This window comes from Ammospiza caudacuta, chromosome 9 (genome assembly GCF_027887145.1).
Source record: "Ammospiza caudacuta isolate bAmmCau1 chromosome 9, bAmmCau1.pri, whole genome shotgun sequence".
In the NCBI taxonomy this organism is placed as follows: domain Eukaryota; kingdom Metazoa; phylum Chordata; class Aves; order Passeriformes; family Passerellidae; genus Ammospiza; species Ammospiza caudacuta.
The window spans coordinates 25,469,536-25,487,347 of NC_080601.1; the positions used below are offsets into that span (position 1 = coordinate 25,469,536).

A 17,812-nucleotide genomic window follows, 5' to 3' on the forward strand; every position below is an offset into this window, starting at 1 on the left:
ATGAAATACAACAAAGGAGATAAGATGGACTCTCCACTGGTCCATAAACCAGGTAGCCTGTCTCAGGAAAACAGAATCTTAATCAACTACAGGTCCTCCAGTCCTTCAGACATTAAATAAATATCCTGAAAAGAATACCATTCATTCAGCTGTAATGCTGTTGGACTCTAGCTTTCCTTGCCATTGAAAACCAACTTCACCTTGTCCCAGGTGATGTGTGGTGACATCTTTGTTGAGGATGTGGTATTCACTTGGGGTGTGTCTGGGAGTGTCAACAGAATCCATGCTTCAGTCTTGGTCCTGGATTTTGGAAGTATCTGAATTCCACTAGACATTTTTCAACAAATGTGACTCTCATTTGCACCTGTCTGACAAGAAAAACATTGGGAGGTTTGCAACATCTTGTATTTTCAGAGGATTGGACTGTAAATAATGGGTTTTGCTTGGCATGGCAGTTGGTGGTGTCTCAGAGGCTGATATTGTGAACCCTGATTTACGTGGCTGTGCAGGTACAGCCATAGCTGACACTTGGTGTAATTAAGTTAATTAAATACTGTTGTGGGACTCATTTTAATTTCCTTTGCAAAGTAGGTTTGACTGTCGCTGATTCTTGCTTAGACAGTGTTCCTTCCCTTCCTCTCTCTGTAATTTAATATCCAGCTACTTCACGACTCAATTGCATTGTTCTAACCCTTCACTCACTCAATACAGACAAATGCTGATCCTTCAGGCCCTTCCTTTCCCTCTGGGACTTGTGTTGCAGGCACAGGTTTTACTCTGAGTCAGTAAAATAAGGTTGTGCTCCATGACCTACAGAGAGAGAGGTTTGTCTTGCTGCCACAGCCTGCAAACAGGGTGTTCAGGACCTCATGCAATACCTGCTGGCTCACACCTGACAAAATGAGTTAATAGGAGTCGTTTCCAGTGTGCTCTAGATAATGCAGGGTTGATGGCAAGTTTTCACTAAGTTAATTAAACTAGCAGCCTACTCAGAGCCTTTCTCAGAGAGCTTTAAAAGGTCCCACTGGGATGACTTATAAACTTTCTAAGTCTCACTCTTAGCTTGATATGTTTGGAAGCTGGTGTGTGCATCTGTACAGTATTTTGTGCTAGATGCAGTATCCAATAATCCAGGCTTTCCTCAACAAAGTTAAACATCCTGTGATTAAATACTGAGGAAGATACTAAACGTAATTAAAAAACTTCAGGTTAAGATTCTGTTTGAGGTTTTGCCATGTGTCTTGTGTCTCAGGAGGCTTGGATGGCATCCTGTAACCTGAATTATGAAGCAATGGGTAGATGCTGACCCACTTATAGCACTTGCAGAGAATAAATATTTGCCATAATGCTATACTTCAGGTCCTAACCAGAGAAAGTGGCCATGCAAACATGTATGGTGAACTACTGTCAAATGTGCTTTTTTACCCTCTTTTTTTTCTTTGTTTAGTTTTTATTTTTCCCTTGCCTTCTGGATGAATTATTTATTCATACTTTGCTGTTTGTTTTAGAGAGCAGGTTGCCTTGTACGTGAGAATTAAAAGGTACTTTTTAAAAGCATATATTAAGGAAGTTTCAAAGAAGGACTTCTCATTTTCAAAGTCGTCTGAATCTTCAAAATTGGTAACACAGATGTGGAAGAAGCACAGATATTGTGCCTAAAATCCAGTATGCTGACATAAATCATGGCTGGCTCTCACACCTGGGACATGCTAGAGTGAGCTGCAGGTTTTAGTGCTGGTGGCCTGAACACAGAGTTCCTCTATTCCATCACACAGCTCCAGCTCTGTTTGTAGTCAGAGGTGAGCAGCTATAGTTACCTGCTGCTCTCTGGAATTGAGGTGTAGTGAAGGGTTGGCTTTTTAATGTCTTTACTTTGGTACATGTAAACTCTTGCCACACTCTCACCACTACTAGCCAGCTGTTTTGTAGCAGTGTAATGTTCCATAAAATATGTCATTTGATCTCTCATAAATTACATGTTTGAGATGAGAAATGCATTTGTTATCAAGTGATAGCTTTGTTGTAGAACAGTCAATTACAGATTGGGAGATGAGCAGGAACACAGCTCAGTCTGGTGCCCTGAGCTTCAATAGATATTTTCACTCTCTGTGCCTGGGTAATATTTTTTATTTTGTCATTCATACCACTTAAACTATCAGTGTCACTGGTTACATATACCTAAGAATTCTGATGCTTACTTATTGAGAAAAGGGAACAGAAATGATTCTTAGATTAGTTTCCAGTGATGCACTGGCTGCGTGAAAATAGGTGAGTAGATAAATTCCCTAAATTGTAGTCTCAAGTGAGGTTGTGCAGCTGTTCCAAAAGGTGAGTTAACTGCTCACCCATGAGGATCTCCTTAGTTAAGGAGACAAATAGAAGTTAAGTGAGGTATTTGATTTGCTTGACTTAAATTTATAGCCATGAACTGTAAAAAGAGAAAATCAGCATATCCTGCAGCTGTGGTGATAGAGTGTTAGTATCCAGCAAACACTGAAGTGCCAAGATGCACTGTGTAGCTGCCGGGTGGTTCAGAAAGCACAACTTCTGCTTCTGCCCCTGCAGAAGGGAGCTTGGTGAAACCATGCTGAGAAATGGAGAAGCTCAGTTGCTGTGTGTGCACTCTTTTGTCCCCTCCTTATTACATAAATAGAGCATGTATCTCCCTCTGCCATGGAAGCTGTCACTGGGATCAATAGTTTTCAGGATGGCAGAATTGAACAGGTGTAGCAGTTGCTTCTCCTCTGAAATGCTGCAGTGCTGACTCGGATATTTTCAGTGTGCTCTAAAGCAAATGCTTTTGACTAAAATATCCTTTTGTCTTGGGTTCTTCCCTGCAGTTTATTATTGTGTCTGGAAGGTGCCTCCCACTGTGAGTTGTGGACTTTCAGCTTAATGTCAGTACTCATTAAATTGTAGGAGCAAAAGAAATTTAACAGACTGGAGTTAAACCACAGTAGAAGGAAGAATTTGGTGCACAGTTCCAGGGAGTTTGCTTGCTTTTAATTGCTGCAGACAGCTTAGGTATGGTAGGTATGTGTACTTCACAGCAATGCTTCATGGATGTGTGTTGAAATAATCTAAACCCTCTCACCTCCTGCCAGGTGGGGTTGTACATATGAAGCAACTCAATCTCATTGTTGCAGGCATGGAACAGATGGGGTTTTATTGTCTGGAGTTCTGGGAGTGCCTATGAGGGCAATGTCAGCAAGATCCTTGCCCCAAACAGCACTTGCTGCAGGAAGAAGACACAGCTTGCTGCAGCAAGATTGGCTTGGAAGCTTTGCATAAATCTCCAGCAGCCATGGTTTTGATGGCATGTATGGGAGAAAAGGAGAGAGGGTTTGTGTTCATTTTGGTCTCTGTGTTGTGTGTAATTTACTTGCTGCCTTGTGCTTGAGCAGTTTCCAACATACCACATAGTAGAACACTGAGTCTTACCACCTTGGGTAAAACACTTTGTGGAAGTGATTGCTCTTATTTCCATTTCATAAAGGAGAAACTAAGATGTATGAGAGGGAGAGGGAACTGCTGTGGCAAATCACAGAGAAACTGTTTACTTACTGATTCCTGTTCCTGAACAACAACTACTTCATCTCAGGCCTCCTTTTTAAAGTAAAGCAGCTTTGTGGAGTATGATGACAGACAACTATGCCCTTTCCTGCTTGCCTATTCCTAGCCTTCATAATGCATGTGGCTTAGTGTGTGCTGGAGTATTTGTCCATCTCAGATCGTGCCAGTTCTCATTGCAGAGGGCGAGTGAACTGGCTGCCTTTGCCGTGCATTCAGTTTTACTCAGTGAGGACTGAGATGCATTCCCTGCTGCCCAGTGTGCTGTGCTGGCTTGAGCAGATGAGAAGATGAATGTCTGCAGTGAGTATAAGGTCACCCTTGATTTCCTGGGAAGGGGTAAATACCAGCCAAGAGCTGCTGCTTTTCTGTTCCACTCTAGCACAATGTAGGAAGAAATGAACTTGTGGTGTTGCTTTTATTGTGCAAGAAATGTTTGGGAATCCATAAGGATACTTTGTCAGGCACTGCCTGCTGGACCTGTGAGGTAGGTGCAAAGGCCAGGTTCATGCAGCAAATGATGGCTCAGCATTCCCATCTCTATAATAAGCTTTGCAGCCTTTCTGTTCTTCCCTTAGCCTACTTTCAGCACCTCCACAGTGCTTTACTTTGTTGCTCAGGATAAGAGGACAGTGTTGTCTTATGGGACACTGGCAATGTAGCTGCTGTCAGGCAAGAGTGGGTATTAGACAGCTCATCTGCAATAACTTGATGGGGAGAGTCTGGAGGTCAGAGAAAACGTGCTGAAGAAATGCTGCCTGCCTGAGCAAAGTGATTTTGCTTTCCCTGCACATTGGACCCAGCCCAGCTCATTGGGAGGTTAAGGAGGGTGAGGGGCCTTCCTTACCATGGAGGATCACTTGGGCTGGAGGATCCTGTTAATTGTGGGCCCAGTGCCTTCGTGTTGCTGGCGTGTTTCACTTCTCACACCTGATGTTACAACTAGTGGTGAATTAAACTCAGGAATTACTTAAACCTTTTCTTTCCATGCATGCCATATTACTTTTCATAGGAGCCCTTTCCAGTCAGCAGAATTTGTGTCTTCAGAAGTTCTTTTACTCTGGGCCTCTCTGCAGGGCAGCACTGGTTGTTTCTCTATATCAAGGAGTAACTCTAGGCAGTTTTTAAAGACTATAAACCTAAGTTTATAAATGTTATTGTCTGTGGAGCTACTGCAGCCACTGCAGAAGCAAGTCCTGTTGCAGTAAACACAGTTAGGGTGGGGGAATGCAGCTTACCTGGGGGATTCCTTCTCTCACTATAGCTCTAGGCGAGAGCCACAGTGTCATGTCCCTATTTGGGGAACAAAAAATCAGTAGGCCCACATGGAAATTCTTCTGCTTCTCACCTTCCAGCATATGTGGTTTTGAGGGAGAAAGGGCAAATAACAGTCACTTCAGGACTGGCCAATTTCTGCAGCCTCAAGAATAACCAAAGTAGAAACTTTCCAGCAGTTGGAGCTTTCCAGTTTACAGAGGACAGACTGCCCTGGGATGAGTTGCTGTTTCTCTGATCCTCCCTGTTCTGCAGTTTTTCACCTCTGTGTATCTTGATCCTATCTGCCCTTCTATCTCCTTTTTCCTATCTCTCTATAATTCCTTCAGTATACTTTCTGTGTTTTTCTGTCCATGGTTTATCTCAAACTGAATTGCTTTGTGAGGCTCAGTAAGGAGCAGCACTGTTACATATTCTGTTGCCAATGAGCTTTTCTATGTTTTCCCTGTTCTCTTGCATTTGAGACCTTTGGCCCCTGGGACAGAGGCTTTCCACCACTCTGGATTGGTACAATACCTGTTACAGTGGGACCTGCTTTTACTGTCTAATAACATGATTAATACAGCTAGTACAAATAAATTATTCATCTGCACTTTGAGTCTTCTAAATCAGAGTGATTTTTCCTGCAATCATTCTCTTTCTCATGAAGAATTAAATGAATGCAGTAAATATGCAATAAATGCAAAAACACATAAATTCAAGTGTCCTAGGTTGTTTATCCTGAGAAATATGCAGGTTCATTCAATATGTCTCTACATGTTTCTGGCATCATGGTGTGTAGGTAGCTTGAAGAGCTGCATGAAGAAGTGATGTGAGATGTGTGTTTTTTGGAGACCACTGGTATGCCTTGTGTATTTACTGGGAGATAACATCTCTCCCCAGGAGATTGAGGAATATAGAATGTGGAGATGGCTTGCAATCTGCCTTAGAGCACTAAGCATTAATCTCAAGACAAGACACTGAGAGTCGTTTTTTTAATTCCTGAGCCTTCTGCTTATTCAGCATCTTTCCTTTGCCCAGTGACAGTCTCCTGTTGTCAGTTCACTGCTGAACTGTGGATCTGTCAGAGGAGGCAGTGTGGCTGAAGTGACATCTCTCAGTCCCTGGAGAATTGTGTCCCACAGGTGCTGTGAAATTTGTGTGACACATGACAGCCAGCCCCACTGAGGGACTTGGCAGTGTGCACACATGTGAGTGCCCATCCTGTGGAAGGCTGTGTGGGAACTGCAGCATTTTGTCTTTCAGTTGACACTTCACCATTTCCTTGCTTTACAAATGTGTTGAAGATGTTCACGTTTCATGAATACCAAACACAAGGGTTTTCTTTTTTTGCCTCCCATGATCAATATGAAGATCTCAGTGGAACACATAATCACAAATCTTTTCTAAGTGCTTTAACCGCTCCCTTCCCCCTCCTCAAAGCTGCTGGCTGGTGTGGCAGTAATTGAGGCAATCACAGTGTAAAAATAAATCATTGCCAAGGACCAGCTGTTATGTGCTGGTGTGGGAACTAATGGTGGCAGAACCACTGGTTCTTTTGTCTATAACACTGTGTTTCAAAGTTCTGGTCTTCCATTTTCTCCAGGATCAAATTGAAGAGGCATCTCTGCAAAGTGAATTCCAGCTGTTAATCAGTGAAGATCCCAGGAGGCCAGTTGCCAAAAGCATGCCGCAGGGACAAGATGTATTTTGAGAGGTGGAAGAATAGCAGAGGTGTATGACAATAGCTGATGCAGAAAGGTGTTTTTTGGCCTGGATAGCAATGGAATTTCTCATAGCAGATGAGAAGGAGCTGCCTCATGTGCGAAGCCTGGCCTTGGTGGGTGTGTTGGGCAGTAAGAACCTGGCTACACAGAGTCAGGAATGAATCCAAGCTCTTCATGCTTCTCTGCCCCAGGCTGCCTGTGGATTCAGGAAGGTAGCTCTGCAGATGGTCAGACTGGGGAGGAATTCTGCATAATTAAAACAAATTAAATAGTTGAACTTCATCTAATCACTGAGGAGTTGCCCATTCACCTTTTGGGAAATGAGGAAGGAGACTCAGATTCTTTTCCTTCCTTGATGTCTGTTGATTCTCACTGCAGTGGCAGCTGGTTGCTGGTTTTGCTTTCACTGTTGAAGCCCAGCTGTGATTGCAGGTGCTGCTCCACTAGCTCAGATCCAAGGGGAGACTTGTGAGCAGGCAGCCCATGCTGAAGTGCTTCACAGCAGTGGGTACAAATGAATGCTAAATCTGTTCCCTGGTAAATGTTGGAACCATGGGAGTGCACTGAACCCCTCTGAGCTGCCAAACCTTCTGTCAAGCCAGAAGTTAAGTTGTTGTAAGTCTGTGTTCCATTTTCTTTCAATAACTTGCAATGTGTCCTGTAGGGGTATAAATATGACTCCAGCCAGGCATGAAGCTGGCAGTTGAAAGCCAGAGTGCTGGAGAGGCTGGGTAATGGACAGTGTGATTGTGACTGTGGTCACACTGAAATGGGAAGAGTGGCCATGTCTCCACCTGGGTGTTTGTCCTTCTCCAGAGGGAAGGGGGTTGCAGAAAGCCTGGTAGAGGCACTGCTGAATTTGTTTTCTGGATGTGTCAGGGTTGGTGAGAAGGCAGAAGTCCCCCTGTGGCAGGTGTGTATGGATGCTGTCGGAGCAGCTGCAGGGGTGACAGGCCTTGTGTGCTGGCTGGCCCCTGGTGTGTGATGAAGTGTGGCTGGGAGTGTGGCAGTGAGGGTATCACAGCCAGGAGGGTGAGCGAGATCATTCTGTCCTGCTGCTCTGAGACCCCACCTGGGTGCAGTGTCCAGCTCTAGTGTCCTCAGCACAGGGAGGACATGGACACTGGATGGAGCCATGAGAGTGTTCAGAGGGATGAACCCTTCCATGACGACTTGCTGAGAGGACTGGAGAAGAGAAGGCTGTGGGTAGACTATTGCAGCCTTTCAGTACTTAAAGGGGAGCTTTTAGCAGAGCTTGTTGCAACAGGATGAGGGATAATGGCTTTATCTGGGAGAGTTGATACAGATTATATATGAGAAATAAGTTTTAAACAATGAGAGTGGTGAGGCATTGGAACTGGGTGGATGACCCATCCCTGGAGACATTCAGGGTCAGGTTGGATGGAGCTCTGAGCAACCTGATCTTGTTGAAGATATGTCTGCTCATTTCAGGGAAGTTGTGCTAGATGAGCTTTACAGGTCCCCCTGAAACTGAAACAATTCTTTGAGTCTATGAATTGCAGATTCTGTTTGGGTTGGAGGTTTTTTGGGGTTGTGGTTCCCCCTACTCCCTCTCTCCACACCTTCCACACTCTTTAACTGTGTATTTAAAGTAAGGATGCTTCTAGGTAGGTTTTTATCCACCTGTTCTGACTGGCACCATTGAATATCAAGTATTCCTAGACTGGGGCACAAGCTCTTAAGCTGTGATGAGGTCTGGAGAAAGCAGCTGAAAGTCCTTCTGCAGGTGGAGGAATGGGGAGGAGGGAACCCATTAGAGTACAACAGGGAGGACTGGACTGAATTTTCATGCTGATGAATATGGGAGTGGAAGCCCTGACTCTGCTGCAGTGTAATCTGGCTGAGCAAGTGTTCTCCAGGCACGGTCAGAACTATCTGTGCTGAACACTGACATGGCCTATTCCCACGGTGAATGTTTACCTCAGCAGTGGGGCCCATGAGTAATATCCCAACTGGAGCAGTTGCAAACTTTGTTCCAGGGTGTCTTTTCTGTCCTGCCATTTATCTTTGCAGCAGCACCTGACAAGAAGAAGGAAGGCCAAGGAAATGCTCCAGCTGCAGTTCGGTGGGGGTTTTTTTCCCCCCAGTTGTTATTTTACTTTCAATTTCAGATTTCTCACATCTGCTTCTAGATCCACCTAGAAGGTAAAGGGAGTGGTGCAGATTTGTGCAGCTAGTGAGAGAAATGAGGCAGAAGAACAGGAGTTACGAGTATTTGCTGCTGTGTTTGGGACAGTGACATAAGTTCTCTCTAATGATCTGAATTGGGGTGAGGACTGAAGTCGTTATGGTAAGAATTCAAAATGTAGTGCTTGTAGTGATGGATGACTGCAAGTCAGCCAGCTATAACATTTTAAATGAAGTGAAAATCCAAAGCAATAAACTATCAGCTTCATCATATCAGGCAACAAAGTTTCACAAAATGCCAGGCCATGCTGAGGGCTGCAGTTCCCTAAGCAGGATGGGGCAGTGATGGCTGGGTTTGCTGTGGCTCTGCTGGAACACAGAGCAGTTTGCAGCCTGTTCCCAGCAATTCCCCCTGCCAGAGCAGCAAGCTCAGGCCAGTATCTGCTGGGACAAAGGCACCCATGTGTGGGACAGTGCCTGTGCTTGCACCTTCCAGTGAGCTTTTGTCAGGATCTGCATTGCCATCAGCACAGCAAACACTACCTTGTGGTGAGGGAAGAATTTCATGCAGGACTGGCTCCATGTGCACCTACACTGGCAGGGAATTTCTGCTGCATCTCTAAGCTGTTCCTGAGACCTCTGAAAATTTCCCTCCTTTGTTTCAGAGCCATCATCAATCACTTCAACCCGAAGATAGAGTCTTATGCTGCAGTGAATCACATATCACAGCTCTCCGAGGACCAGGTAAGCCAGGCATGCCATGGCCTTTTCTCATGTTGACCTCTGCAATGTGGGTGTTCAGGAATACCTTGAGCTCCCTGGGACTGGTGATGTGGCAGCAGTAGGAGGTGCAAGTGGGACTCTCCTTTCCTCGTTCAGATGAGGGTGAGAGAAAGAAAAGCAAGAATTGCTTTGGCCAATTTTACCACCACATAGAGAGATTTTGGTCCTGCAGATGTAGAAGGATGGGTACAAACAAGCAAAATATTCAGCATTGTCAGCAAGTGTATTTGGACACTGTGAGGATGCTGGCATTTAGAATGGGACAGGAAGTTTTTGGCAGCAAACTTGGTTATCAGAGAACTGTTGAATGTAGTTTGATGGGGTTTTTATGGTGGTATTGGGGACCTAGAGCTCTGACAACAACTGGTAAACATTTTCTAGGGTAATTGAATTCAGGTGAGTTAGATTTTAAAAAGCAGGGGTTTTTAATAAAGAGGGTGATTGTGTTAGGTTTCCCTTCCTTAATTTGCCCTGGTTTACTATCTTCGTGTTCTGCTGGTATTGCATAAATTTGTAAACGTGGCTTTTTGAAAATAGGCTACTGTGAGTGGTCTCAGGAATGAAAGAGATGGCCTATTTCCCAAAATAAAATATCAGAATTATACATTAATCACTCTTAGAGAGATAAATGACTTTGCAGAAGCATGTGGTGGACAAAATGCAGAGCTGCCAATGAGAGCTTGGGGAATTCTCCCAGATACAGCTACATCAACAACTCTGGACCTTCTGGGGAAGAAATTGTTTATGCAGTCCAGGACAGACTTCATTTAAGTCACCTTGGGTTGCCCCTAACACTGGATGGGATCCCATCCTTGTGTGTGCTAGAAGGTCCTGGCTGTATCCTGCTCTGCAATCATTTCTCTTTCTGTCCATGATATTTTTACTATTTCTTTATTATACCTTTCCATGTTTCCCACCAACCTTTTCATTTAGTAACCTACTTGATCTGTAATATGTAACACCCCAGAGTTAGGATGAATGCTGTACTGATGCAGTGTGGGGGGAAAAAGGTGGCCCCTACTGGTTTCTATTCTCTTCTTGGTATAGTTGGATAGAAGAACATTGGTTTTAATTCACTCAGTTTTCCTTACTGTTCTGCGTTTGAGAGTCACTGTATCCATAGCTATGCTTTGTGGTGGTTTATGTTATCAATCCTCATTCATTGATGATACACTGATTACATCAACCCAGGCCTCTAAAAAAGAAAAGCCTTTGATAGCCCAATTTAAAACAGGAGGCTTGGATAGAGGGGAATTTTGCATAGTCTTTGAGTTAGTCTGAGAAAGGAAATGAGCTTTTCACTGTCAGCTCTGTGTAGTATTCATCCACCAGCAGTTCAGGGAGGTCAGGTTAAATCCTTTCTTCCTTGTGTGTTATTCTTTAAATAAAATCCCTAGCAGCAGGCAGATAATGAAATCAGTGCTGATGCATGAAGCATTTTGAGGAAGATGATTAGGAAGTTGAAAGGCAGACAGATTTCTCTTTTTTCTCTCTTCATGCTTTCTCTCAACATAGGGAGAATATAAAACAAAATAAAGCAGTAATAGCCCCAGATGAACTGCAGAGAAATAAGGGAGATGTCACTGTGGTGAGGGAGTGTGTGGTCCCTGGGTGTTTATTCACCTGCAATTTACTGCACCAGGAGGAGAGGGATGGAGACTTCTTGCCTCCACTTGCAGCTGTGCCAGTGAGCTCAGGTCTGTGTGTTTGGACTGTGGTCTCCCCTCTGTCAGTGGCTGTAAGTGCATGAGCCATACTGGTAGTTGGCCCAGATCAAGCCCAGGCTCTGGCTTTTGTGGGCTAACAGAATTTGCTGTTTTCATTGTGTGAGCTGTTCAGCATGTGTGTGGGAAGGGGAGGGATCAAGCTTGCCTTCTGGCTGCTGCAGTCTCTTTCCTTTTTTGTTTTTCCTTCCAGCTGTACCTTTGTTTTAAATTGTGTGTTCACTTAATTACCAATTTCTCTGTTCTCCTTAAATATTTTCTACACAGAATCCACCATCCTTTATAGCCCTGTCTTTTGAAGTGTACCACATTGAAATATTTAATGCTGACATTTAGATTGTGTGTCCACACACAGATAGTACATTTGAGACTGGTCATTTTCTCCTTTGAGTTATTCTGGTAGTTTCAGAAGACTTATGTTTCTTTAGTGGAAACATTTGTTTTTAGAATTTTAAGGGTAAAACTTTCCTTTTAATTAAGATTTCCTTCTCAGACACCAGTCTTTTTCTGCATTCTTGTATGGCTGCTTACACTCCTCTGTGGTAATCTCCTGCTGATCAGGCAGGTATGTCTGACACAGCTTTGTGTGAAGGGGGATTTCCAGCTGCTCTGCTTTGTTTCAAATTCACCTGAAGCTAAGTTCTGACACCATGTTCATGTGTTAGATTATTTATTTATTTTTATGTTTTAATGTCCTTAAATGTAGCTAAGTAATCAGCTGAAAGAGATTTTGCTCTTTTTCTTTTCCTAATCCTATTGAAGCCTTTATTACCTTGTTAATTACCAATGTCCATTTATTACTATTCTAAGTCTGTCATTTCAGGGCTTTCTTCTTTTTTATTTACAAGCATTAATTTTAACAATATTACATGCTGGGAGGATTTGTAGGCCCTTGAAAATGATGGATGTGGGATTGTTTTAAGGGTAGGCTATTAATGCCACTGTAAGTTCTCAGCCCTAGAGATTTCCAGGAACCATAGTCTGAATATGCAGGTTTCTGGTCTAGGCAGGTATATTTGTAAGACTTCATGGAACTGCTTTGCTGACTGTTGTGGGGTTTATCCAATGTTCTTATCAGAAATAGTGGGAAAAGACCTTTTCCATCCCATATTCTCCAGCAACGAGTGGGAGATTCCCAGGGGCAAGCAAACAATGATCCACTTCAGCCTATAAACACAATGGGATCCTTAGTGCCCTCTGCAAAGCATTTCCTTGCCGAGGCAAACTCAGGATCCTTCCCAGTCATTAGCTGGTTTGACCTTGCTGTAGTTCCTCACCATGAAGCAGGGAATGTCTTAGCTAGTTATTGGCATCTTTCCTCATTTGCTAATTTGTTAAACCCGACTACAGTGTTAATTTGTTGTTTTGTGGTGTTCTCTCAACACATTTGGTTCCTCCCTGCACATCCTTTAAGGGACTGAAATATGCTGCACAGTCAAAAGATGGGGTTGGCCATTAACTGCCAATGTAATTTTAGCTCTCCCATGCAAGTGATTATTCCCATGTCTTCAAAGAGGTTTTGGTACATTCTTGAGTCAAAGGGCAAAATAGCCTTTTATGAAATGAATTCATAGGCTTATCTGTACTTTCCAGATGATTGGGCTGCCTTGTACTTAATATGTTGGAGGCAGTAGAATTTCTCAGTGCCATATCTGATCTGAGAAGCTCCCAAAATATTTTCTGGCATAAGCAGTTGTAGAAAACAGGGTCAAGGCAGTGAGGAAACAGCAACACAAGAGTTTCTCTGGAAGAGCAGACAAACAGAAAGGATGAACACACAGCATGAATGGTCTAGGTGGGGTCTCACATCAGCCCTTTTCTGGATGTGAAAGAGCAGCTGTTTGTAAGAAGGCAGCTCTGCCTGATAGCAGTGTAGCAGAGCTTTGAAGAAAGGCCAAAGTGAGAGGAACCCATTAGTTTGGGTTGAATCTTCTCTGAGTAGGAATGTGTTGTGGTGCCTTGCATGCCAATCAAGTCTTGTGCCAATTAGAAGACTGCTCACTGAGGTCTTGTTTTCTCTTTGGCATTTTTTCTCTCCATGATTTCCTCTTTAAGGGTCTTAAAATTGAGATGTCAGACACACAGGACTGATAATATTTGTTAGTCAGGAACATTTCTGTGGGTTTTTTTTTAGGAGAAGCCCCTCTTTTTTCCCAGCCACAGTGGGGATGTTATGTCATCTCAAAAATGGAAGTAAAGTTCAGTGTGAGAGACTGCTGTGAACACCTGTTTTATGTCTGGTAATTGCAGATGGAAAATGCTGGGAGCCAGCAAAGATTGTGATGGAAAAACAGGACAACTCTATCACTTGTGAAATTGTGACAAATGAGTGTAACACTTGGCTTGTTTCACACTGTAGTACCTTTGTAACTCAGGCAGAATCTTAGAATTGTTTCAGGTTGGAAAAGACCTTTACGATCATGTAGTCCAAGCACTAACCCAGCACTTCCAGTAGCTGCAATCCAGTTTGGTCAGGCCACTGAGGTCATACCTCAATTGCTGAATGCTCCTCCTTGCCATCCAGATGGCCTCTGTTACCTGGTGAGGCTCTGAGGGACTAACCTGCAGTGCTGCTCGAGGAGGTTCCACAAGGGGTTTGTGAAAACAGAAGGACACAAAAGGGTGTAGTTGGTTTTAGGTGCCCTAAAGTGTTTTAATTCCGAGCCATCAATGTCAGGGTTTATTCAAGTTGTTCTGGTTTCCATAACTAGTAGCAAAACCACTGGCAGACAACAAATGCTTTGTCTTTTTTTAGCAGTGCTGGCAGTGGTGTTAAAAGCCTCTTGTCAATGTCTGCGTTTGATATTTTTGAAATGCAGAGTACTGTCAGTGCTAGGTGCTACCACAGTAAATCCCCCTAATCTCTTACATTAATATAAAGTGTTGTGAGGGCTTGAGAAATACTTTATAATGGTGTTGGCATAATGGTGCTTCACTTCTGGAATGCACTGAGCTTTGGGGCAGAAGGTCTCAAGCCTGCTGGGGGTGTGTTGCACACAGTAATGGGAATATGAAACTCCAGCTAAGGAGGGATCACCAAGGCAAGACCTTAATTTAAAGTCATCATGTCTTTGCAAATGAAGCAGGGATGTTGGCTTTCATGGTCTCATTACAGACACCTACTCATGACTAATGGCTTGAAACAGATTTTATCGTTTAAATAGAAAGATCAGAGCTGCACCAGGTGAAATTGGAAAGAATCTATATAAAAAGTCTTTTGGAATTGGCAAATTGCTGGTTTGCTTAGCTGATGGGAGTTTTCTCTGGTTTAGCTATTGTCCTCTTTTTTGTTGTTGTTGCTTTTGTTGTTTTTTGTTTTATCAGAGAAATGTCCCTACTATTTACTAACACCTCAGTCTGCTTTATGCAGTGTGCCAGACTGAATGGGTCTGAACAGGCTCCAAGGTCTGATCAGCTTTGCAGCAAGGAGATTTGGAGCTGGAGGTGAGCTTTGGAGCAGTGACTTTGTGCTGTGTAGTGCCTTTTATTAACATGCAGAATGCAGTAAACTGTGCGTCACTGGAGGAGGGGGGACAAGTGTGCTAGGCCATTAGAGAGACAAAAGAAGGACTTGGATTTTTAAAAACAGCTGCTACTGGAGAGATGCTGCCCTGTTCCAGTAAGAAATGGGAGACACCCTTCCATTCCCTTCGTTCAGGCTCACCACAAAGCTGCCCCAGCATCCTGCCTCTTTCTGTTGGTGGGACTTTAGCTGCTCTGGCCTCAGAGGCAGTGTGACCCCAAAAAACCTGGGTGGCTCCTGGAGCAGAGGAATCTTTCCACCCGTTGTGCACTGCAGATGCTGAGGCATGTCTTGCTTCCACCACTTCTGTGAGCTGCCCTCTTGGGCAGATAAGGGACTGCCTTGAGGTACAAACTAGTAACAAAATAAATCCATTAAACTTCAAAGCAAGGCTTGCCTTCAATTCTTAGGGCTGTTTTCACATCCTGGCCTGGCTTTGCCACTACAGAAGGGACTGATAAGGGCCCCAAGACTGCAGTGGTGCAGGTGACCACTGAGTGCTGGGGACGTGGCTTGCAAGATCTGCCTTGGGGAGGTGCTACTCTCTGCTGGCTGCCACTGAATGCAGCTTATCTTGGTGGAGCTGGAAAGGTTTCTGTGCTGGGGCTACAGAAGCTGCACTCAGTGCTGTGAGTTCTGAGCCCAGCCTGATTCACAGCTGGGACTGTGCTGAGCATGATCCATAGGTTCAGCTTTGTAATGATCTTCCAGTCTGCATTGTGGAGACAGGCTGATGTTGCTCTAGTCCCAGTGCTTGTCCTCTTTACCAGTGAGTTTGTTTCACATAACACTTCTCAGATTTGCTTATATGTGCTTCTTTTGCACATACTTGCTTTTTATTGCTTCTAAACCTAGAAAAGGGGCTGTGGGTTGCTAGAGGAAAGGGCTGCAGGGTGGGGTCTGAGCTTTGTGCTGTCACTGTGCTGCTTTGAGCAAACCTTGAGCCCTGTGTCCTCCTGAGTGAGGGCAGCCAGGCAGCATTTGAAGTGCTGTGGGATCTGCCAGGGAAGGCTGCTGAGGAAGTGCAGAGCAGTGTTAGGGATTCCTGTCACTGTTAAGTGCCTGTATAGGGCAGGGAAAGCTCCACAGAGGATTGCAACAGAATGATCAAAACAGTCTGCATTTATAAAGATTAAATTACAACTCTGCACATCTGTGATTAAAGCAGAAGCTGTCAACGTCTGGCTTGTGTGAATGCACAATTCAATTTGCATTTTGTAAAACTTCAGATTGAGAAGGTTCTTTAATCCCTTGTGAAACAGGAACAATAGATGTTGGCTTTTGCCAGAATACCTATAGATACCATGCAAACTTCTTTGGCTGTCCTCTGTAAAGCTGGATTTATAGCACTGTGATTTGTTACTCTAGTCCTGAGCTCCACCTTAAGCTTCCTTACACTCAGTGTCCCTGTATTTGGGAGTCCTGAAAGCAGACAGAGCACAGCCTGCTGTGCCAGCTACAGACAGCAGTGTGGCTGTCATCAGCCACTCCTGGAGTCACATTTTCCTCTCACAGAAGGGGACTGACTGCAGTGACTGCCAGCCCTGCTCGTTCTGGAGCTTCTTTGGGGCAAAACTCCTGCCTTTTGACACTGCTGCTCTTCCTTCTCTCTGGTAGGATCCTGCTGTTACAGATGATGTTTTTTCTGCTTTCCTTTTCTGGATCCTAGCTAGAGCTGCAGCTGTTTCCCAAAAGTGACAAATTGGGTTATGGCTGTGATTTCAGAGTGGGAAACAAATGGAGCTTTGTGGTCTCCACCCCTCCCAGAGCAGGAGAGTAAGTGCTGCTGAGCCAAAAGGTGCCACATCTGAACAGAGCTCCACTCAGCTGTAAGATTGGTTTTTTTGGCTCTCTGACACTTGACATTTGGATGTTAAGACAGTACATAGAAATTTATTGTCCCCAGTAGGGTCCTCAAAGACAAACCTTTTAGGAGTGGAGAGAATGGCACCCCTGATGTGTGTCACTCTTCCTGTCTTCATGGGAGATCTGGGACAGGCACTGGGATTGCTCAGGGAACCAAGATGTGCCACTCAAAAGGCAGCAAGCTGGGAGAATGAATGTCTGGAGAGATGGGAGCTGGGGAAGGTGGTTCATGAGCCAAGTGCCAGGGGCTGTAAATCAATTCCACTGCCTTAGTCAGAGGCCCCAGGATTCCCCCATGGCTCAGTTAAGGCACAGAGAAGCTCCTGGGGAGCTGAGCAATGCTGGCAGCACATGCTGTTTGAGCAGCAGCATCTGCCTCGTAGCTGGCAGGGGTGTAGGCCTGCAGGAGGATTAATTCATAGCCCTGTGTTTGCTTTCACCTGAGCTCCTGTTTGGAGGAGTTCCTCTTTCACATTTTCTGATCTGTAGATTTATGTTCTCCACCAAATAATGCTTCACAGCAAGAATTTTGAAGAGGAGAAATGTATTCTGGTCTCCCAGACAAGAAACTGGTAAATTGTTGTGGAGCATTGTCTGACAGTACATACTGTTTTAGAATAAGCTGATGTGACCCAGCAAGCATCGCTGGTATCAGTGTTAACTGGTGTGTCACAGTTGTATCAATGTTAGTTTAAACTAGCAAGCTTTCCTCTTCCATGAAAACAGGTCTTAGTTAGGATGACCTCTGGCAGTAAGATGGATCAGTATGGAAAATCTCCTGTTACAATCTCAACAATCGGAGAAGGCAGTAATGTGCAGACTGTCACCTAATAACATTGTTTCCAGTGACTCCTGCCATATGCCTTAGTCCAAAGCTGGAAACTTTGCCACTGAGTGTCACTGTGTGCAGAATCCCACTAATGAACTGTCCTGCTGTAGGCTTATTTGTGCACAAACCCTATCGAGGTTTCCCAAGTGTATTTTCCTCAGCAGCTGTAATTTGGCAGACTGCATTTGTTTGTGAGTTGGATGTAAAAACACACAGAGAATGCTGTTGAAATCATACTCTGTGGCTTCCTGACTCCACTGAAAATGCTGGGTTTGAGTCCTATGTGAAAACTGTAGAAGTTCTTATGAGTGCTTCTGCTATTTGTGATGGCATGAACGAGCTTCTGTCTCTGAGACAGTAGCAGCTGCTTGCAGGGACAGACAAGGCA

At 44.2% G+C, this 17,812-nt stretch overlaps 1 protein-coding gene across 2 annotated transcripts in view; it reads left to right on the forward strand.

Moving 5' to 3' along the window:
• Positions 1-17,812, forward strand: part of ARMH3 (armadillo like helical domain containing 3) — a 122,678-nt gene that overhangs the window by 79,529 nt on the left and 25,337 nt on the right. For both annotated transcript variants that reach the window (XM_058810571.1, XM_058810572.1), the window contains exon 24: positions 9,365-9,443. In XM_058810571.1, the coding sequence (XP_058666554.1) occupies positions 9,365-9,443 (79 nt within the window). The remainder of the gene's footprint in view (positions 1-9,364; positions 9,444-17,812) is intronic.